The 23,204-nt window shown below is 38.4% G+C and overlaps 1 protein-coding gene across 1 annotated transcript; it reads right to left on the bottom strand.

Annotated features, from left to right (window-relative positions):
* Positions 1-3,217: 3,217 nt before the first annotated feature.
* gabra2b (gamma-aminobutyric acid type A receptor subunit alpha2b) lies at positions 3,218-20,509 on the bottom strand (the record flags this gene model as incomplete). Its single annotated transcript, XM_083891092.1, has 7 exons — positions 20,492-20,509; positions 18,573-18,793; positions 16,832-16,914; positions 15,807-15,950; positions 6,074-6,226; positions 5,007-5,209; positions 3,218-3,526 (listed from the first exon to the last, which is right to left on the bottom strand). The coding sequence occupies exons 1-7, from the start codon at positions 20,492-20,494 to the stop codon at positions 3,218-3,220; spliced, it is 1,116 nt and encodes a 371-aa protein (XP_083747218.1). The 5' UTR covers positions 20,495-20,509.
* Between the last annotated feature and the right edge of the window lie 2,695 nt (positions 20,510-23,204).

The raw sequence follows: 23,204 nt of genomic DNA, 5'->3' as shown, positions 1-23,204 counted from the left end.
TTCCCGAGACATTAACTATCCGTGCAATATTACAGCACAGGGTCAGCTGTGGGCTGAGGAGGCAGCACTCAGAGAAAATTAGACCTCACATGGGGTATGTGCAGAGTTTGAGTGATGGAAAGATCAGGCTGGTAAATGAAACTTCAGCGAGATTTGCATTACAGCTCAGTGCCACAGGGCTATTTGTGTGCCTCACCAGTTCTCATGTAATTGTAGTCTCCAGCAGCACTGGAGCATTGGTTCACAGCAGCCTCTCCTGCTGAGGAAGAGCTGCATCACTTGTGGGTTCATGATCTGACTGGGCTTTTGTAAATTACATGTTATATTTTTGTAAAGGTCTTCGAGTTAACACATTTCTCGAAGAAATAATGCCAGTCCAAAAATAACCATGCAACTATGTAAAACACATGATTTAGTTTATCAGTTTATGTAGTCTATTTATGTATTCTTTTGACCATTTCGTCAGGACTTTTGCTTTATTCTGGTAAACTAAACTTGCCTCACGTCAAACAAAGCAAACATCATGGCCCTTGTTCTTCAATGTAAGGCCAGTTCACATGGTTTTTGAGATACACATACTTTCATAACCTCATTGAAGATTGTAAATACTGTGTATTAAATCACTCTGTATCAGTTATTGTTGCCATGTGCTCTTGTTACAGTCTATAGTGGCTGATAACAAATGAACTTGAATGTTTTAAGTTGTAAAACGCAATAGAGACTAAATATAAACTGTATCAGACACAGTTGTTGTGGATTTAGACAATTAATGGATTCACTGATATTAGTGAATACTTACTGTCCAGAATGTCTGCGATTGGGAAGTTAATTTATGTTTCAGCTTAGAAAAATGTAAACAATGTATGTATGATACACATCCAAAGACACGGCAGAAATTGCGAACTAAAATGAAACTGTTATATGTGGTTTTATTAGAAACTGTGCACTGATTCAAGCACCCACCTTGTGAACAATCATTTTATCTGGAATGTTTGATACTGATTCGGATTATGAATAGAACTGAATTAAAATGCAGTATATGCGACAACATATTATTTTTTGTAAGGAAAAAAAAAGAAAAAAAAAAGGGAAATAACGATTTTGTCGTCATGCAAAGTTTGATATGACATTGAAATTGAAGTTAAACTCAGTTGAAATATCGGTGTGCAGCAAAAATCATATTATTGTTTAAGAAAAAAATAACAAGTGTATGGCTACTGATATGGGGCTGAAAATGATTTGTGTTTCTTTTGTCAAAATTCAGTTAACATAGCAGCAGACTATTATGATAGAGCAACTGTATCTTCGACAAAACACATTCACACACTCTACACCCTCTATTCCACTTCTGCTTTGAGGGTCAGGGGGAACTGGAGCCAATTCCAGCTGACATTGGATGAGACATAGCATTCACCCTGACCAGGTCATCAGTCTATCAGAGGAGCAACATACAGAGACAAACAACCATTCAGGCCAGATTCACATCTACAGGCAATTTAAGTTGGAACTGTGGGAGAACACAGTGGAAAAGAAGAAAAAAACAGACACTGTAGTTGCTGATGAAGGATTGTTGCTGATAACACAGTATATGGCTTTAGAGTTAGTCCAACATGTTTGTGTATACAGCAGTCAGTCATTATATAGATTATGAAATGACACTACACATCTATGATAATTCAACAATTATAAATTAATAAATAAATAAATAAAATAAATTAATTTGCTCCCAAATCCTGCCTGTATCTGTTGATTTCGCTGGCAGTGTCGCTTTGACAGTTCAAAGTCTTTCCACACATGATTCACTTCACTTCACACATCATAGTCATGAAATGTGCTGACAGACAGGAATATGGATAAATAACAAAAAACATGTTACGTCATCTATAGCTCGACACTCGACACTGTAACAAATCAACACTGACCTCCACAGTTATTACAGCTGTAAAAAAAAAAAAAAAACCTGCCACACACATATTGTAAATGAGTTTCGACATGTTTCCTGATGTTTGTTGGACACAGTTTGCGTAATTGAATGTAGTAAACCATATATAAATGATTTGGACTTGAATCTTGCTAAAATAACAAAATAAAACAAAATATTGTGTGAATCAACACACATTTATCCACAAACCCTGTAGCTCTATGTTGCTTGCAGTCACATTTACTGTGTTTGTTCAGCCTAATTTCAAACATAAATTATCTCCCCCAAAAAAATCAATTTCTAACATTCTAATCATCATATCCAGATATTATTGTCAGTTGTGGATAAAAACAGGTTTGACTGAATACTGGAAAAAATGTAATATCACTGGGAGGATGATTTTACTCTTCTATTCTGTTTAAGTCAAATGTTTGTGATTGTATTCAAATGTATTTTTTCCATTTTGGATTTTACATCACAAACAGAACAATGTCTTTGTCTCAGTATATATATATATATATATATATATATATATATATATATATATATATATATATATATATATATATATATAATGAATAACTGATTTTGTCTTGAGTTTAGCTTGTAGCATCTCAACACACAATACTTTTTTCACAATACTTTTTCTGTATCATTAGCACAGCACACATATTTTCTCATTTTAATAGCCTTTTGGCTTTTTGTAGCTCAATAAGTCTGGAGGTCAGTGTGTGATTTCAGTCCCATATCTGTAGTCATAAATAATAACACACACTCTTACTCTCTAACAATATTATACAAGTTTGTTTTTGCATTGGCTTGAACAGAAAAATAACACTCTTAGTTGGCAAAGACGGAAATAAATGTAAGCAATCCCTTTCACTCGAAAGAAAACGCACATATATACTGTAATATCAGGGCATTACCAGCAAAATTCAACACATTTAGAAGTAATCGTAAATGAAATGCATGTTAATGTTCTTTTCTTGTCTTTTCTTTTCTTTTTGTATGTACACTGGTCACATACTGTAACAGGAAACATACTTTAAAGGAAATATGCACTCTAGTCAAAGTATCACACGATTATGTCACAAAGAAACCATGAATATAAATATACATACAGATTTACAAAAGCCAGACTTCTCAAAAGTGCTGCAGACGGTGTAGAAAACAGGCGGAGATTGAGGATCATACTGCAAATCCAGAACTTCACTCTGCAAAGGTATTTGTACACAGTTGTTGGAGGTATTTGGTTTGTCTCTTTGTCCCCACAACAGAACTTGTTGAAAGTGGTCTTTAATTGGAGGGGACCATGTCCTTTATAATGGGTTCTCTGCTCAAGTAGGTGGCCCAGTAGACAAGGTTGAAGCTGCCAAAGAGAACCGGAAACAAAATCCTTGACATCCTGTCAATTTTGCTAACACTGTTGAACGTCTTCTTGGCTTCTTGAGCTTTGCCATCTGCTTTGGCCTTGTTGAAATCTGCAGCTCCACCCTTGGCGATGGTTGGAAGCGAGCCAGTGTCCTTGGTAATGTTTGGCGCGTAGTTGGCCACTGCTACGGCATAGGCGTTATTCTTCTTGACGACAGACGCTCTTTCTTTTCTCTGTTGAATATTGGACAAGGATTACGTGGAGCAGTTCTGACACCAGCTATGAGTTAAGAGTACATTTTAATGATGATGGTGACACTGTGGTAATGTGCAGAGACAGCAAAGAAAAAGACACTCTGTAACGTGTCCCACCTTGTTCTGCTCTTTAACTGTTTTAAGGATGTTACATAACGTGTACAGATTCCTCACATAGGAAAAGTATAGTTGTAACTTGAATATTATGTTTTTTCTCCTTTTATTTTGCCCAATGACATAACCATGTTTACTGAGCTACCACTACCATGATGGGAATTAAAAAAAAAGAAGAAGATGAGATGTGTTTGTTACAGAGCCCCCAAAGTGACATGAGGAAAAAAAAAAAATCTTCTTTTTTTTTTTTTTTTGAAATCTCGAGTTTCAAAGTCAAAATCTCGAGTTTCCAAAAAAAAGAAACATTTGAAGAAAAAAAAATTTTTATATGATTTTTTGGAAACTCGAGATCTCGAGTTTGATGAAAGTGATGAAAAAAAAATAGAAATTCTTTTTTTATATTTTTTTGGAAACTCCACTTTGAAACTCGAGATTTTTCTCATGTCACTTCGGGGGCTCCGTAGTTTGTTGATTAGTGTTTAGCATGTATTGTTTTATATGATAAATGTATTTTTCCAGGTAGCTAATGTGCTCTTAAAAATAACCTGTAGATTACATTGCCTTACAAAAGGTAAACTTGAAACATGAAGATAAAATGACACTCTGGAAAAGAAAAGACAAAAAACAGACAAAAAAGACAAAAAAAAGTAAAGACATTCTGTGATAGTCAGTGCCACTGATTTGTAGATCTTAACATAAATATTATTATTATTATAAACACCACGTCTGACTCAATGGATGTAGACTGTGGTTAAAATCATTTAGATATTTAGTTCCTATTTCAGGTGACATTCTTCATTCTTGCTGCACTACACCTACACTGAAAATGCAAAGTTTTTTGGTCATTACTACATTCTGCTTGGTCTCTAAAGTTTATCGGTATTGTGAATCAATGTCCCTCTTGACAGAAAAGGGAAGTCTGACAGGTACCATTATCACAGGCGTTAACTCTTAAAGACGCTGAGTCACTTCCCTGCAGCAGTTAGGGTGAGCGTTAAGTGCTTTGCCACAGGCCACGTCATAGTTCACTGACAAGAGTGCGTTGATGGCACTTAAAGGTCTAATACAATCTTCCTCTTTTAAACCTTGAAGTTAATATCTCATACAGGACAACTTATAGATTCTACAAGTTACAGTTATGCCACGATCTTGTGTTATAGACGACAGCAGCAGGTGATTGGTGCAAATGTGGTACAACACTGTTTGGCTTCACGTGTGGAGGGTTAAAACTCCCCCCCTCATGTTTTTCTACAGCAGTGTGCAAGTGTTGACTTCCTCAGTGCAATGCTAATTATTCACTTTGAAAATGGAGCCTGTCAGAAAGACACATTTCGCTTCTCATTACCTTGTCATTCACAACACTCTTTCCATCCCAGGCCCAGCCACGCTTTGTGAAGTAATTGACTGTGGCAAACTCAATCAAAGCGGAGAAGACAAAGGCGTAGCAGACGGCGATGAACCAGTCCATGGCAGTGGCATAAGCAACCTTGGGAAGGGAGTTTCTCGCACTTATGCTGAGCGTTGTCATTGTGAGGACAGTGGTTACACCTGCAGAAAAGACAAGAAAACAGCCTTTGAGTTATTATTCATACAACAAAGACACAATTTATGTGAAATAAAATCAATTAATTAATAATCCATTGTGGTTATTATATCTCAAAAAAGCAGCATGTTATAAGACCTCAGAGCGCAGCATGGAGCGTGAAAACAAAAAAAAAGTTCCGAGAGGTAAGATGATGCCAAACCGTTACGAGCTTTATAATCCAATAATAGCGTTTTAAAATCAATCCTAAAACCAATAGGAAGCCAGTGAAAAGAATGCAACACAAGTGTGATGTGGAGTCACTGGACAGATGACTGGTCTAAACCAACATACAGAGAATTACAATAATCCAACCGAGATGTTATAAAAGCAACTGTACCCATTGTCTTGCATTTCTTATCCAAACACCATCGGCACTCTTCAAACTGGTGCCCTTAATTAGTCATCTGCCAATTTTGAAGTCTGTCAGGTGACCCGTTATGTCATTAGCCTCAGACAGACAGGCAGACAGACAGCCATTCCTTGCATTTATCGATAGATTATTGACTTCTGTAGCCTCTTTTTGAAGCTACCCAGCCTCAGATCATTGTTATTAGTTCCACTTGGCTTACCTACATGTCCAAAAGCAGCCCCGTCTAACTGGATTGAAAAAAAAGCGCTGAAGAACTATAGAAATGTCACTACTTTATTCTTCATCCAGTTTCCGTCCTCACCCACTGTTTGTCACTTCAACCATTCACTGTATTCATGTCCCCATGCTGACATGGGCTGGGATGAAATGCATGCATGTTAAGATCACACATCCATAACTTATATTAGGTCTATTGTGAATCTAATAGAAAAGAAACATAATCATCAGTGATACTTACCAAACACAGTCCTTGCTGGCACTGATTCTCTATTCAACCAGAAAGACACTTGGGAAAGAATGACAGTCATGATGCATGGGAGGTAAGTCTGGATGACAAAGTAGCCAATCTTCCTTTTCAGATGGAAATGAGCCGTCATCACTGTGTATTCACCTGTGGATAATACAAAAAGGCCAGTTTAAAGCTTCACCACTACACATATTATACAGTGTGTAGTCATTTTAATTAAGTAATGTACTACACTATACTTACACACATTCAGTTTTAACCACTCCACTGCTCCTTGAGTAATATTCTTTTCTAAAATCAGCTGTTTCACAATTTTTTTTTTATTAATCCCTACTGTTTTAACAATAGCCTCATCTGTACTGATGATTTTATCTCCTCAGACTTTGTCATATTAAAACCTGGCAACCCAATGTATCACTACTAACATAATGTCCACTCTCTGTTCATCCCAGTTGCGCAGAAAAAGGTGTTTTATCCATCAGAACTACCAGAAGAGATTGTTCTCTAATAATAAAACAACTACAATATGACATGTAACAATATAACAATGATCCTTAAGGCTACATCTTTAATAAGCTATAGCAGTCTTGAACATAGATTAGACTGTGTCCCTCCACATGTTGGATATAACAATCCATTCGTACACAGAAAAGTGGGCAGAATGATTTTCGAGACACCGACCAAAGCCTAATAGCTGACAAGGCCGTGAAACTGTGCCAGGGCTGCTGAAGCAGGCAGGCCAAATGGAAGAGATCTCAATGAGAAGCCAAGATTAGACATGAGAAGAAGATGTGTTACCCATGGCAACAGAACATAGAAAAACATAGCTTATTTGCTGCAATTATGAAATGAAGGCTTTGATACACGCCACCATTTGGCAAGAGGGAAGTCCTTTTCAGCAGTGGGAAGAGGGGAGGGTCAATTCCAGGGACTAATCCTAAAAGATTTTTTTATAGCAGTGTAGTTGTATTGCCTGCCTTTCTAGCAGTTAGTACTCTGTCACTGTACACACACACACACACACACAAACACAAACACCCACCCACACACACACACAGGAATTTAGAGGAATTGAGTGCACTCTCAGCACCCTATGGAGCTCTATATCTTCTGTAATTTAATTTGCATGCCAGCCTTGCTGCCTGCGTTTACGGGGGAAGGCGAAGCAAGGAATCCACTGGATGTGGCTGAATTCTCTCTCTCTCTCTCTCTCTTTCTCTCTCTCTCTCTCTCTCTCTCTCTCCTGTGCCTGTGATCGCTTCACTGAGATGGTAGACAGTAATTATAGCATGAAGATGGTAATCTAACGTGTTTTCTACAGATGTAGGATACACGGTTTCTCATTAACACAGAATCCCTCTCTTGTTCAGGACATGTGATGCGGTGTAAACTGTCCAACAGAGAGCACATCCTCACACAAGACAACACGCTTTTCAAATGTACTGTACAGAGATACATGTATCTCTACAACTTTACACTGTGATATTCTTAATAAAACAAAGGAACCCATTTGCTGCGTCGGCCACTTTCAGCCCTGTTTACACATCAGGAGGTCGGGAGGGTGAAGTTCATTGAATCTCTAGTTCAAGCGATTTGGACATTTGTGTTTGCATACACAGCTCCTCAGGGCAAAGTCTGGTAAAAAAAAAGAAAAGTATGGATGAATTGCATGTCCAAAAGCAGCTTTTGTCTGTCACAGTGCACAGGTTAACAAGCTGCTGCTGCAGCGCCACCTCTCTGCTGATCAGTGATCAAATGCAGGTTTAGCTTCTTTTCTATGGAAAGTCACTAATGCTTCTACAATAAATTGCTAAACTTTAATATAAAACATTATCACACTTAAGAGGTGCGATAAAACAATGTTGCTGTTTTGTTGTTTTTTTGTTACAGAAAAAGTGACAGTTAACTTGTTACAGTTAAACTGTCATGGCTCAGTAAAACACTGATTTATAGCAGGTTTTGTTTTTCTGCAACACATTAAAACCAAGACATTTTACTGCAGAAAATGAAAATCCAAAACAATAAAACAGGAATAAAGCAACGAAACAAAAGAAACACAGAAAGCACTGACATACAAAGAAGATAACACAGGCTGAAAATGATGGAGATTGTCAATACAGTATAATTATTTTGCACACAAACACCAATTAGTAATCGTGAATTTGACCTCTGCATTTAACCCAATCCTTATTGAACACACATACTGTACATTTGGTGCAAGAATAGTGGACAACACTTGGGATTTGAACTGGCAACCCACGACTTCCTCTTGACCATAGGATTCTTCCATCAAATAGCCTTTATATAATAGTTGAACAAATAGTTGCTCAATATGGTAAGATTTAATCCAGATTGTATGTTGAAATTATGCCTGCCGCAGGTGTTTTTGTAGATGATATTGCGTTGACATGGAGGGCTTTCTCCAGACACACAGGACAAATAAGGCTCTCCCTCTCTCTCTCTCTCTCTCTCTCTCAACTGTACACTTATACAGTTCCGCATTTCAAAGAGGGAATTAATGAATTCCAATAAAGCCACTGTGATTTCAGCACATCTTAACATCTTTAAAGCAAGTTGAGTCTGTCTATCTGTCTGTCTGTCTGTCTGTCTGTCTGTCTGTGTGTCTGTGACAGGCATATCTCGCTGACCGTTAGTCAGATCGCCCTAAGATTTTGGATATGGGTTGAGCATGGCCCAATGGTGTGCCTCCTTGATTTTCTTTTCAATTTTCAATGATTTTAAATTTTCACTGATTTATCACGCTACACAAGGCAGACAGTGGCTCATCAGCAGCAGCTGTGCTGTCTTGGGCAGGGAGGTGGGAGTGATAAGTCTGTGCTCACGGTGGGTGAGACATTTTTTCACACGGTTCACCGCATAACATGGTGCTATACTGAAACGACGAGGTGTCCATTCACCAATACGCAAGCACATATTTATTTAGCATTAGCATGCTACTATTTTGTGGCGAACCTGTTTCCAAAGGTAAGCTAGTGAGGCTACAATTAGCATTAGCGTAGGGCTAACATAATACAAAACACTGTGCACCCTCATTAGGCACAACGGAAATGTTTCCATTTTCGATTAGCATTAGCGTAGCTAGCTGTTGTGACTGACAGCCACGGCAGTGATGTTAGCCTTTACATTCCTTAACATGCATTACAATAACTGAAACATCTTCTTCAGCTCCCACTATAGGAATACATACTTCCTCCGGGCACTGCACTAGTTTGATTAAATGTTGATAATTGATAAGAATAAGCTTAATGGGACATCTGTATTTTGCTCACACTTAAACGGTTTTGTTTCCTCTTCCTGAGCCAGAACAGAGCAGAAAATAGAGCAACTATTGTATTTATATTCACCACATGACCAAGAACATGAACTTTTTCTCCGTTTGCTGTATGTGTCAACACAAAATGTCCACCTCTTCTTAAAAGATGTTTAAACTGTACGTGTAAATGCAGATATTAAAGACAGACAGAAAATGTTGTAACAGCAAAACGATGATAATACTGCTACTTCATCTATTATACATCATGAATATACAATTAAAAAACATTACTACACTCATTTGTGTTTGGTCACAGTATCTTATGTGCAATGCATGTAAAACTACAAAAGAAGCAACGCGTCGAACACGATGTGTGACAAAAAAAGAGATGTATGTATTTTTATGTAACAGTGTTTTGATGCGTTCACAGGCTTATGCAAGATGTCCGTCCCTGTGAAGCCTGAGAGCACATTCACTCCTGCCAAATGACCTAGTTTGCAAGAATGCTACACCAAACACTGACACACTAGTAATGAATGTTTAATTTAAAGTCAGCCAATCAGATAATGTGGAGTGACTAGTTAAACAAGAGGAGCAGTCACTGGCAGGCATGCTGCCTTCTACCAAGGCATCATACAGCACTTAACCTACATAGGGGCATTTAGTGCATGAAAGGATATTCTTACTCAATTAAGCAGGGATTCCCTTGATAGTGAAATGCAGTCACTTGGGAAATACTGTATACTGGTAATTGATACCTAAAGGGAGGACGATGGAGCTCAGGAACACTATAAAGTCTGTTTACTGGCAGATATGTTGAAATTTAAAACTGCAGCGCAGAATTTATGCCATGATTCTGTTTTTCTTACCTTTATTTGAATCAAAGAAATGATCTCAAATGCTGATAAATCTTTTTTCATCACTTTATGAGCAGGTAAAGAGGAAAGAAATATCACATGCAATCTCAGTAATTCTGTTCAGTAAATCCAAAAACCTGGAATTGTTTAAGGAATAAAACATGGAGCAGCATTAAGGAGGACCCACGTGTACATAATGTAACCACCTGACTCTGAAGCTGATAACTCCAAGCTCAATATTTCCTTTTCAGGATCATTAAATGCTATTTATTCTTAACATTTTTATAACTGTCACTCACAATTAATATCTCACATTCCATTCCCTCTCATAATGGTTCACACAAAGCAGTTTTTACATTCTTATTTCAAAGCAAGTTCATCAGTTTCTGCAAACTGCTTTTCATACTGCAGTGGTTAAAAGTATACAATATGGAATTTAATGAAAATGGTTTCAGCAATATTGTGCATATGCTAATCAAAATGTACCAAAAATGAACAAAAACTTTCTCTGTAATTATAGCACACCTACACATGGATAATTGCCATCATCATCATCATCATCAGACAGTGAGAACTGTATTTAAAAAACTTCATACATCCCATTTCATCAACTAAGTAGTGCGACTATAATTAGACCAGTTCTGTCACTCACTGACACAGAGGATGGTACAAGCGTTTAGATTTTTCACCCACTGCAACACTTTTTTATTTGACTTCAACAACAAACAATGGCTTTTCTTGTTCTCTTATTTTCATCAAACTACTTAACTTATGTATTGCCGGCTCCAATATGGATTTTCAAATTTTATTTTATTTTAAAACCGTGGTAAACGACACACTTGGTGTCTAATCAAACCATTTCAGGGAGGAGAGTCCAGGGATTTGGGATCTCACAGAAACTCACATGATTTAACGTGACTTCAGAATATAAACGGACATGGAGGCGAACTGTCGGTGTCGTCAGTTAATAGCTGTTGTGTGTGTGCAATGTTTTCTGCTGAGAAACGCAAAAGATTGTGGATGAAGTCATGGCTGAGAAGACGGAATCAACTTGGCTGGTACAAGTTACGATTCTAAATTCTAAGTGTGCAACATCCATTTCCCGGTCAACTCACTCTGATTGGTTATCGCGGGGTTCTGCTCACCCCCAATCGATGTGCAGTCGTAAATACCAAATGTGTAAAATCAAGAGACGCCCACGATTGTCGGCCAATTATCCACTAGTGAGGGACAGATTTTACACTTATTGGCAGGTTCTAAAGCTCAACAAGAACTTGCTCCTCCTTACAATCCTGACAAGCACAGAAATAAACTCTCTTTCACTATAGATTGCCTGGGTTTTACAAGCATTGCAAATATTAGTAGCATGGATCATTAACTTCTTTGACATGTGTGTCTTTAAAGGTGCATTATGTAATAAATCTAAAGCAACTGGCCATAAAATCCTCTTAATATGTCACAGACTCAGGAATAATGTTCATATAACAAACTGAACTCACCAACAACAACAGTACAGCCAAAATATTTGCATTAAAAAACCCTCTGGTGGAGGATAAAGGGGTAGATAATGGATGAATGGAAATCATGTTTATGTTTTGAAATCATATTTTGGCATGTGGCGCCACCTACCGCCGTCTACCAATCATTGCAGTCAGTAGAGTCTCAGCTGCCGAGCAACCGCGGGTTGCCAGTTACGTCAGAATACGAAACCTAAAAGACCTCGGTATTTTGAATTTGAATGTAGTAACTGTTTTTGGCCACATTCTTACATATGGCAGCTTTAAAGATTTAATTTTGGTAAATTTCTCCATTGAAAAAGGAATAATGTTTTGGTTTTTTGTATGTGTGTATTATAACAATAGTGTACTTACATTAGCCAAAATATTTTGCTAAAAATGTAACCTACTTCTCTGCTATAACTTCTGAGGTTAATCTGCTTGGTTGCGCAGTTCCCTCCTAAACAACATCAAATGTAGAAAAAAGTGGGAGAAGCATAGCAATTTCTCTTCACGCGAACCCCTCAGTTTAATCTTGTATGTTTTTACTGGTTGTGTCTTTTTAAAGCTCGCTTGTTAAGTCCTTTGTGACTTCTGTTTTGAAAAGTGCTATATATGTACATGCTTTATGATTAGTTTATGCTTATGTTTCCATGGCAACCTGCACTGTTACCATGGCAATGGGCACTATGATTTTACAAAAAGTTTCATTTTGCCTCATCTATCAGGAGTATTATGAGGTTCTTCATGGCTTTAGTCACACGTTTTTACTTATTCTTAGACTCACACTTATAATTGTTATATATAATAATGAGAAAACATCTCCTTTGATGTTGTGTTAAAGGATTTAGAGCCTAACATGTTCTGTGCTCTCTGCTGTATTAGTTACCCAGCTATATCCACAGCGTTCACATCTCACTGCACTGATCTGGGGGTCTATTCAAAGACCATCGAGTTGGTTCACAATCACTCATATGCTGACGTGTGCCTGCTGTTGTTACTGCTGCTCCACTCCACCCATCCTCCACCTGCTTCACTTGTGCTCTGCTTTTATGCACCCTGGAGGGTGTTTATTTTTCTGTTAGTAACCACTGGGGTGTTATTTGCAATCGTACCTACATGTTATTCATCACGGTACAGTGAACGACAGAATGAGCGCTAAACAACACATGCTACATAAAATGCTCCTCATAATCAGAAAAGACCCATCATTTTCTACATGTGTCTTATTTAGAAGTGCTGTTTCATCCACACGTGTTTTTCAATCACCTCAGTAATTATTGCTCGGTTTAAACATTTCCTGTACCCAGAACTCAAGAAGAACACAGAACTGGCACTGTATGTGTTGATATATACATAAATGTGTCTATATATATATGTATATATATATATATATATACATTTACACACAGATGTGAAATCTGACCCCGTTTCTTGGCATCTGTTGTAGTGTGTTTGCTTGAGATGTTTTGCTTCTATTTTTAGGCCTAATTATCTCTTTCTCTCTTTTATATCATAGCCTATTTCCCCCCGCCGTGCTTGAGCTATTTCGTTTCTGAATTCACTTTGTAAACAATATGCTTGATAAAAGCGCTTCATAAATGAGTATAAGTTGACAACTTGTCTTGAATACAACACATTTCTTAAACAGCGTGTTCAGCCTCAGTCTGTTACCGTTGCTATTCGCCTGTCATGTTTCCTGACTTCATAGCATGTGTGAATAACAATGACAATATTTTAAATCATCAGACAAAAACTGGATACTTTAGACTGAATGATTAAGGTAAAATATCTAATTGTGATTTCAGTAAAGCTTCAAATTAAAGCTTCAGTGTGATGTTTACTGTGTTATAGATTTAAAATATGATGGAGCATTACAAAAATTACGTTTAAAAATCACAACTGTACTCTAATGCACTTTTTCCAATGGGCATAGAATAATCAAAAATAGAAGAATTATATTGCAAATTACTTAGCTAACTGTGTTGTTTTCATTTGCAAGTTAAATTTCAGCCCTGCAGATTTTAACAACTGTTGCTATACATACCCAAAACTGAGGTGTTGCAACAGGGAAACAAGCAAAGCAGGTACTGTAAATGACAGAGGCTGTAACAGGTGTGTAAATGGAGGACCCACACGCAGATTAAAAACAATTTACAAAGAGGATTTAATAAAGCAAAATGTAAAGAGTAAAACATAAACCAAAAAAAACATGGAGCAGAAACACGAGGAGCTGACCAGGAACACATGAAATAGAACATTAGAAAATAGAGCAACACTGAAACCAAACCAAAACAAGGCAATCAGATATGGCAGACTTCACCCCATTCATGCAACAAGCCTCTGGCGGCCTCTGTTGGTCATATTGGCAAGTGCAAGTGTGGAAGCACAGACAGACAGACAGACACACAGAGCCACTAAAAACAATACTGCACTCCCACTCCATGGGGTGAAGTGATGGACCAATGCAGACACTGAGGAGCACAGAGACTACATACAGCAGGGAGGCACATGTGTGAGGTGAAACACATCAGGGCGGGGCAGACAATCAGGGAATCAAAAGTGAACGAGTTACACACAAGAAAAAAAAAAAACAGACCGAGAACTAAACACCTTGCGTAAAGAAAAAAGAACAACGAAAAGTCCAAACAGAATAATAGTGCAACAATTGAATGATTGGCTACACTTACAAAGAGACTGACCCCAAAAGTGCCTTGAAATGCCTCAGGTTCGAAAAGTCTGGAAACGTTGTGAATAGCCGGCAACACTCAGACAAAATGCAACAACACATCCCACTCTCCTGTTGCCACTGTCATTGTCTGCAAAGGACCTACGAAATCTAGCGTGACTCACTTGCTGACTTCCGGCGATGGTTTCCGCTCCAGCAGTGTAAGACACTCTGACTTGTTGTGACGACTCCATTCATGGGAATCATTCCTAGTGTCTATGGTCAAGCTGTGATTGGATTAAAGTATGCACACTATGTTCATGTATGTTTAAGAAAATGTTATCTATCCGTTTTTGCTTCAAGTCCATGTTTAGACATAACCACAGTTAATTATCCTGTCCACTAATGAGCTTGTCGCTGTTGGATCCACTTGCTAATGTGGAATGTCCCATTTTCACTGCACACCATCTCATTCCCTTCCTGAGCTCAGAACATAGATTTCCTTTGTCATTTCCTGCCTCACTGCACTTGTGTTAGACATTCCTGTGTCTTTGTGCCCAGACAGAAGACACTTAAACCACTGAAGAACACAGCAGCCATTTACTTTTCCTGGAGATCCTTTATTAGAATCTCACCTCCAACACACAGCTGTGCTTACTTGTGTTTAGTTATGCATCAGCATCTGTCCTCTGCTTTTACTGACATCCATTAAAAACCCATCCCAAGAAAACACTGTGCTGCATTCAAACACAGCAGAAGCTTACCTGCGATGCTCCCTTCGGGTCTCCGGGCCATGCTAAATGCAAATTAACCAAAAGGAGAACAAAGTGGGGGACTTCCCAATGCGTGAATGCCAAATGCCTGTTTTGTTGAATTGAATCTCTGTCAAGCAGAGGAACTAAGAACAAATGGTTTTCTGCATTTTTTCAAAAAGCCAAAATAAAATGACAAGACAGAACTTAGCAAATGCTTCATCCTCCTCCTCCTGCTGCAACATGTAGGAGGACAACAAGTTCAACATCCACCCGAGCAAGCACAAGTATTCACGGTTTGATATACACACTGAAACTGCTTTGACCGGAGACATTTCAGATCCTGATTCAACAAAAATAACACAAGCTTTCACAAGAGAATGCATGCAGAGTACACACCTCCACCAGTTTATCATAGTGTGAAAACAAACCCCTATCTCACAAGTTTAACAAAACAAAAATAATCCTGAATCCAGATCACCACTAACATTTATTCACTTCTCCCTTGGATCATAACCTACATCCACAGAAACCTTCATCCAAAATGTATACTTTACTTCTCACAGTTAAACAAACACACACACACACACACACACACAACCTTCTTGGCAGAGGTGATTTGAGGTGTGCGTTTTCCTTCCCTTTCTCAGATAGGTGAAAATTGACTGAAAGCTTACCTGTACTCGACTTGATAGTTTCCTGTCCGACCGTTTGTCCGAGCAGGTCGTACTGGTTGAGTCGGGAGCTTTCTCCTTCCACCACCACAGAGTCTGAGGCATTTCGAGTCCATGAATAAGTCACTTCTGAGATTGTGTAGGCATCTTTTTTTTATATAAAAAAGAGAAGAAGATAAACCCTTAGGGGATGAATCTGGGGGAGCCACAGCCATTAATACGTTTAGTAAGAGAATGTTTCAGTGAAACTGTCTTTCTGGACAAGCAAAAACACCGCCAATAGAAGACACATCTCAATGTTTGAGGATGAACAGTGTCAACAGGCAATCGATGCATTGTGTAATTTGCCCTTTTCAATCACTCACATTGTACACTGACTGAATATGACATTTAAAGATAGTCTGTCTACAATTAATGTCTGGTGAAAAGAATAAACAGATCATTTCCATCCATATATTACATTTTTGAAAAATGCTGTAAATCATGTCATGCTGCAGATTGTTTCATGGTTGTTTCATGGATTCATCTGAATACTGTAGGCCACCACATAAAGGTTTTTAAAGTAAAACATGAGAAGTCAAGGCATTTCAGACATGACCCACCATACATGAATAATGATGCTCGGATTACAGCAATAATAATAATAATAATAATAATAATAATACATTGTTTTAAAGCAATATCTTAAAAGCAGCTTAAAGCAAAACATCTTCATCCAAATGTAAAGAAGCCATGGGAATTGAACTGTTGAGTTCACAAATTAAAAGTATTTGGATGAGTTCTTCCATATTTCCCATAGACTTTTCCACTCAGTGTTTAATCACTCACTGTATCAATTAAACTGCTGATGCATCATTTGTTAAATTTGTTTAAGGCCACTGCCAGTAAAACTGAGCCATGCATTCCAGCTTCACTTGGTTCTTAGGCTGCTCTCTTGCCAAAGAACCAGTGAGGAGAAAAATGAAGAAAAGAAAACAGCATTTTACTTAAAAGTTCCCTCAGGTACTACCATCATCAGAGTTACTCACAGCTGCCAAATTTTAGTGGACAGGAATGAAAGTCCATGGGGAAATCCTCCAGGTGCATTGGGCACTCTGCATGCACAGTTAACCTGCATCCAATTCACAGAAAATTAAGTAGACTTTGCAAATGCATGAAAAGTAAAGAGCACAGATAAGGCACGCTCTCAAACAAAAAGAAAAAAAAAAAAAAAAAAAACTCACAAGCCTCATGCACTATTCAAGACGCTCCCATCTGTAATGCCTTGAGACAAAAATCATTAACCCCAACTGTAATCAGCAGAGCAAAGTAAACAAAGTAGTGCCGAGGCCAGCACAAACCAAGACTTGTGTGTGACTGCAGGTCGGTTATGTGATAAGAAAACGGCACAGGATGTGCTTTTTAAAGCATTATTCAACCACAGCCACAAAATCATCATTCAGTATCTTATCTTTCATAATGGTTTTCTTGAAATGCACATTGACCAAAATATGCTTTGTTGGTCAAAACAGTAGGGAGTGTAAATGTAATCACTGTCACTGTGAGCTCACTCCTCCCTTTCCCAAGTGCATCAGGGAACTACGATTGCCTTTGCAACCCAGAAACGATGTCATTCGTCTTCGTCTGTGTCCTAAACCTTCGCTGTAAAATGCAAAACACATGCTCTGACTGGTTTGTCCATTCAGGCTACTGTAGATACATGACATCTCAGCATGGTGGCGCTTAGGCCCTTGTCTATAATACATATAAAAGGCTTCTTATAAGCTTATTCTAAACCAATATATTTTAAAGCAATTGAACATAGTTGTGGATCATATAATGTTGCACATTCAACCTTTAAATACCTGCTACGCCTGTCAGTCACACACATAGTACCACACTATGACCAATGAGTTACTGTTCATGTGTGTTGTACTGTAGATTAAGGTTGAATCATGCTTTTACTGTGCTTTGTGTACACATATCTTAACATTAGTAGTGAAATGTTCTCGGGGTTTTATGGCACTTTATGGCATCTGTAATGTTGCATTATCAGTGGATTACATTGGGATCTTTAGCATCACCTCTTCCCCACTGATCTGCAAGAAAAATTACCTACGGAACTACTGTCTGTTCCCTGTTTTAGGAGGTCACTTTTTAAAGACTGACACCACTCTCAGAACTGTACTACAAATGTGTAGCCATAGCCAGCAAGAAAAACAGGGACTCTTAAAATTGTAGTGCATAACTTTTAAACACACGTTACATTCTAACCTTTGTCCAACAAGTTCAAACTGTGCTAATTAAGCCTATCAGCTCCAAATGACTCCCTGTGTTTCTCAGTTTAGTAGCTTGTGTCTCTCCCTGCACACAGGAAGTGATTCATTTTATGTCAAGACATATAACGGCAACAGAGGAGGTTACAGTATGACTGAAAACACAAAGAAGCTTCCACAAAAAACACCTGGTCCCAACAACGGTCCCTCAGTCAAGTCTGATAGTATTGCTTGACACAGCCTGTTATTACAGAAAGGACAACTAACCCTAACCCTTCTTTTCACAAAGAACAAACTGAGGCCGAATAAAAACAACATAAATCACCAAAAGTGACACACTGCACCTTTAAGCCACTGTCAACAGCTGCAGCAACACATTTCATCATACAGACATGAGGGTGGTGTCAATCGATCGCGCAATTTCCAAAATGCATCACACATAAATGCTTTATATATATATATATATTTTTTTTTTACCGTAGTTTTGATCAGGACACACTTGTGCTTGAATTACCTCATCGTGTACAGCAGCGTTCCATCATCTTGGATCCTCAGCAGTTTGTTAGGCATGGTCATGTTATGAGCCACAGACTTTTTCCCATTATGGAAGAAGGTGTCTGGAGTCCAGATCTTACTCGCCATCAAGTTGTTAAGAGGCAAAATATTCATTGGTCCATTAAATTTCAACCTCTCGTCCTTCCAGCTTTGCCGGAAAAAAACATCTATGGTGTACTCCTGCAGGCAGAGGGGGAAATGCATTAAACTCTCCATGTCAACAGATTTTTGCCTTTTTTCACATACATGAACATGTTCCTATCGCGTCAGAAAAATAACAATATATACTTTTCACCACTGTGTTTTATGGGAGCCAACCAGCAGCAGCTCTTCACGACTGACTTCACCAGCCACTGTAATAACTGGGCACTACAGCTCTCTCTATTTGTCAAAACTCCATTAAGGTTAGACCTGAGCTCTGTGTGGTCCATGCAGCTCCCTGAGCTGCTGATTTTTTTTACTAGCTGCCTCTGAGGCCTAGACATCTCCTTGACCTACAATCATGTGTTGTCAAAATAAACCACATCAAAAAGGATTTAGGGCAGAGAGCACTGAAGTGTGAAATGTGTGTGTGTGTGTGTGAGAGGGAGATTCACACACAACAGGTAGAAGTGAGAGAGGGAGATAAAGTTTGTCTTTGACATTTAGATCCTGCTATAATAAAACAACAGAGTAGCAGCTCCTAAAATATTAGTACAACATGGTTTTACTAGATGATATAAAATTAACAATTTCTTGACTGAATTCATTTATTGGAAAACCTAAATTGAATTTGTTCATTTATTGTTTTTGATGTCTTGCACATGCTTGTGTGCGCAGCTGGACAGTAAAAGCTTCTTGGCCAATTTGTTTAAATATACAGTTGCTCCGTGCTCTTTGTTCGTCTAATGCACGTGGAGCCAAATCCAATATGTTTTCTTCTTTTTCTTCATCTTCTCCGATTCTGCTCTCCCAGCTCTGGCTGTCACTGGACCTCCAATAAATACCATAAATCCTATTATGCGTCCACCTCGGCCATCAGTTGAATTGCTCTACAATATCTGAATAAATCAATCAAGTCAAAGAAAAATATCACTTGTTGCCGGCCGTATGTCATTTTTACGAGAAATCTGTCATCATCAGCAGACCCTGAAATAAATCATATATATTCAGCCTTGTGCACTTTTGTTTTTTTTGCTAATGAACATGTGGTAAAATATAAAATTACCAACCGGAGCATTCACAGAGATAATTACACCCTACTGCTCACACAGTTTGGACACATATAAGCTAAGTCAAAGATGACCTCAGCCAGTCTACTTTGAGGAAATGATGTTTGCCTTGTCTGTCCATCTGTTTGTTTGCAATCAAAGATTTGTTGGTCTAATAGTGAGTCTCAGGGACCTGATCCAACATAAATGGTGGATTTACGTTCAATCGAGTGCCTCCTACTTTACATGTCTTTCAGAGACCACTGCATCATAACTGTTAAATCAATAGATCAATCACTTGGAAAATGGGTCTTCTCGAGGGGACGTTGATAATATGAGGTGAAGGTGGGAGCATGTGACAGAATAATAATCAGGACAGGCCAGGATAAACAAAGGAGTGACTTGAATAACAAGAGGACTTTCAATTATTTATAAGATGAAAATTGTTAGATGAATAGACTTCACGCTTGTAGCGAGAAGAAAAAAAAAAAAATGGGTCCCACTTCAGAGTGGTGCGTATGAAAGGAGGGGAAGTTTGCCGTGAACAAACTGAAAATAAAACAAAACAAGGGTCTTTTCTTCTTTTGACTATCAACGGGCAGCACAAGGCCATCCTCTGGAATGACAACAACAGTGACACGGCTGAATAATTCAACACAATGAATAAATGTTCAATATCTGCTCTCACCATGTCTGTGTCTGAAACTGGTCCAAAGCTTGTGACATAGATGTTTGTCTTCACCTCAGTGACTCTGTCTGGATTAGGAGACAACAATCAGAGGCATCGGGGCATTAAAATGCTGCAAAAGAAGAAACTTTAAAAGGCAGTGAAGTGGTGAATAATGTGATATTTTATTTATCAATGCAGGGATTGGGTAAAGTAATGAAAAATCAGAGAATACTTTGTGCCCTAAGCCCTATTGTTCATTCTTTCAACATTTGAGGTGTTTATCTATTGAACTTAATCATCTTTAAAACAAGTTATGCATCATTTATTTTCATCATTTATTTAGTTTCATCAATAAATATTGTCATAGAGCTATCAGTATTCATAGTCAATAAACTTATTGTATAAGTATATCATTGAATTTCATTCAAACAACTTACCTACAGAGCCACACCGGAGCTCTTCGTACAATTCAAGTCTAACTTTTACCGGCTGCCTTTTACACCTTAAAAGTCATCAACAAATGAAGACATGTACTGCGTACACATGCACAGGGATGAGCCGATAAGATACTTGGTATCTGCATGGGTCCGATATTAGTCAAAATCACTGAATTGGACAACCCTCCAACAGAACAAAAAATTAAAGACAATACCAAATCCTATGATAAAATTACTATATGTTGCATGCTTTATTGAGCACAGATTGTAAAAATGTAAATAAAAATCAGTAACAGCATTATTAGCTGAGCCATTTCTTTGTTACGGGAGAAGAATATCTGTAACGCAGTTGGAGAATTCTGTCTTTGAAAGAGCTTGAAATGGCACAAATGTGTTGTTAACAGCTTCAATAGTTAAAAAGGTCTAAAATAGGGGTGTCAAAGGTATGGGCCGTGGACCAAAACCGGCCCACCACAGGGTCCAATCCACCACAGGGTCCAATCCAGCCCTCTGGATGAATTTTTGAATATCTTGGAGCATAATTACAATCGAATCATAAAGTTAAATAGCATATTTTTCAGTTGCAGATACCTGTGACTAAATGTGTTGTGCCTTTGTAGATCCACTGTGATCTGTGCGTTGTAATACACATAGTTTATCATGCCATTATTTGACTGGATTGTCATGCCTACACATGTAGTGAATAGAGAATAAACTGTGTGCAGCACTATTTACATTGCAGTGTTTACATCATAGCTACATAGCTGCTGATCATCCTCCAGAATCCATCTTATCAATTTCCACTTTAGATTTGTTTGTCAGTCAGATGGAGCCACACGGTGCAAAAGCTGGTTTCACCTACACGTCGCTGTACAAAGCAGTTTGTTGGCAGCTCTTCTACAACTAAATGAAATGAGCCACGGTGACACATGAGACAGAACTGTCCTAAATGCTCACAGCGATGTGACAGACAGCGAGAGCAAAGCCTCATATGTTTCCTATTCAAGTGATAATGTGTGACTGCATCAGCGCTGCTACATCAGGTCCATTTGCTTTCTCTCTACACTCTTGTCTCTTTCAATAATTACTAAAGCTTGATCACTCACACTCGGTCAATTCAAAAAAGCTTTCACGTTTTACTCTTACGCGCCGCGCTACACAGCAAAACGGCGTCTCACATGCGATCTAAAGAGATCATTACTCCTAAATAAAGCGCTCTCATGCATGGCAGGGCGGGCCGCTGTCCGCGCTCCCTCTAACAAAACATATTACGGAAGTGCTTTCTTATTCATAAGGTGATGTAAATCAAGAGGAAGTGGCAGGTTGCCGGGTAATAGGTGCATTTCATTTAACATGATATATGGTGGGGTGTGTTTGTTGATGCAAGCCGAAGCCTTTCTGTGATCAGCCTTTTTACTGCGACTGCATCAGTTTGACTTACAGTATGTAAAGAGAACGCTTCTCTATGATAAGTAAAATTCAAGGTTGCGCCAGACACTCTCTTAGTATGTCTTGTGAGAAGACAAAATGTATTTCATCAGAACAGCATAATGTACCTTTATCTAATCTTCTCAATGGATTAATATGAAGTCACTCCTTTCAGTTCGTGTGTATGTGTATTTTACATATACAAATATATACAGTATTTTAGTGTGTAAACACTACTTAAAGGGCTGTTTAATTGGATTACATTTTACCAGTTTTTTTTTATTTATTACATTTTTTCAGATCTTTAAATTATAAAACTTGTTATAACTGACAGAAACACGGTGAAGAGCAGTGCAGGGCTTTTACGTTTAGTGCAGGACGTTTACCTCGTTTACTTGCCCTTTAACACAGCTAACTGGTAACAGATTAATTCAGCCTGAAACCACACATTTTAGTGTTTAAACTTATACAACAACTGACATTCAGATGTAACCAGGATTTAACCACTGATGACCATACCATCAGGCTCAAGTTTATGCCAACTTTTATTAGTCTGGCAAACAACCAACTGTTCAGCTGCTCGTTAGTGTTGTGTCGGTCATGAGTGACTCGTTTGAAAGAACGAATCGTTTGAGTGAACGAACTGACTGGGATCACTTCATGAACTGATTGGTTCCCGATCTGTGAATCACTCGTGAAGTCGTTCGCTGACGCCGTCACTCACTCGTGAATCTTCGGCAAACGACGCCAGCCAACGTGCGCCAACGGGGAGGGAGTGACTAGTAAGAAGAACTGTGTCTGCCGTGCTGCTGTGATTCATTTGCGCTGTCAGTCACTGACTCAGTCATGATTTGCGAACGAACGAA

Source organism: Microchirus variegatus (genome assembly GCF_963457635.1).
Source record: "Microchirus variegatus genome assembly, chromosome: 6".
NCBI classification, from domain to species: domain Eukaryota; kingdom Metazoa; phylum Chordata; class Actinopteri; order Pleuronectiformes; family Soleidae; genus Microchirus; species Microchirus variegatus.
The sequence above is the reverse complement of the archived record's forward strand: the minus strand, read 5'-3'. Positions and strand labels throughout refer to the sequence as shown.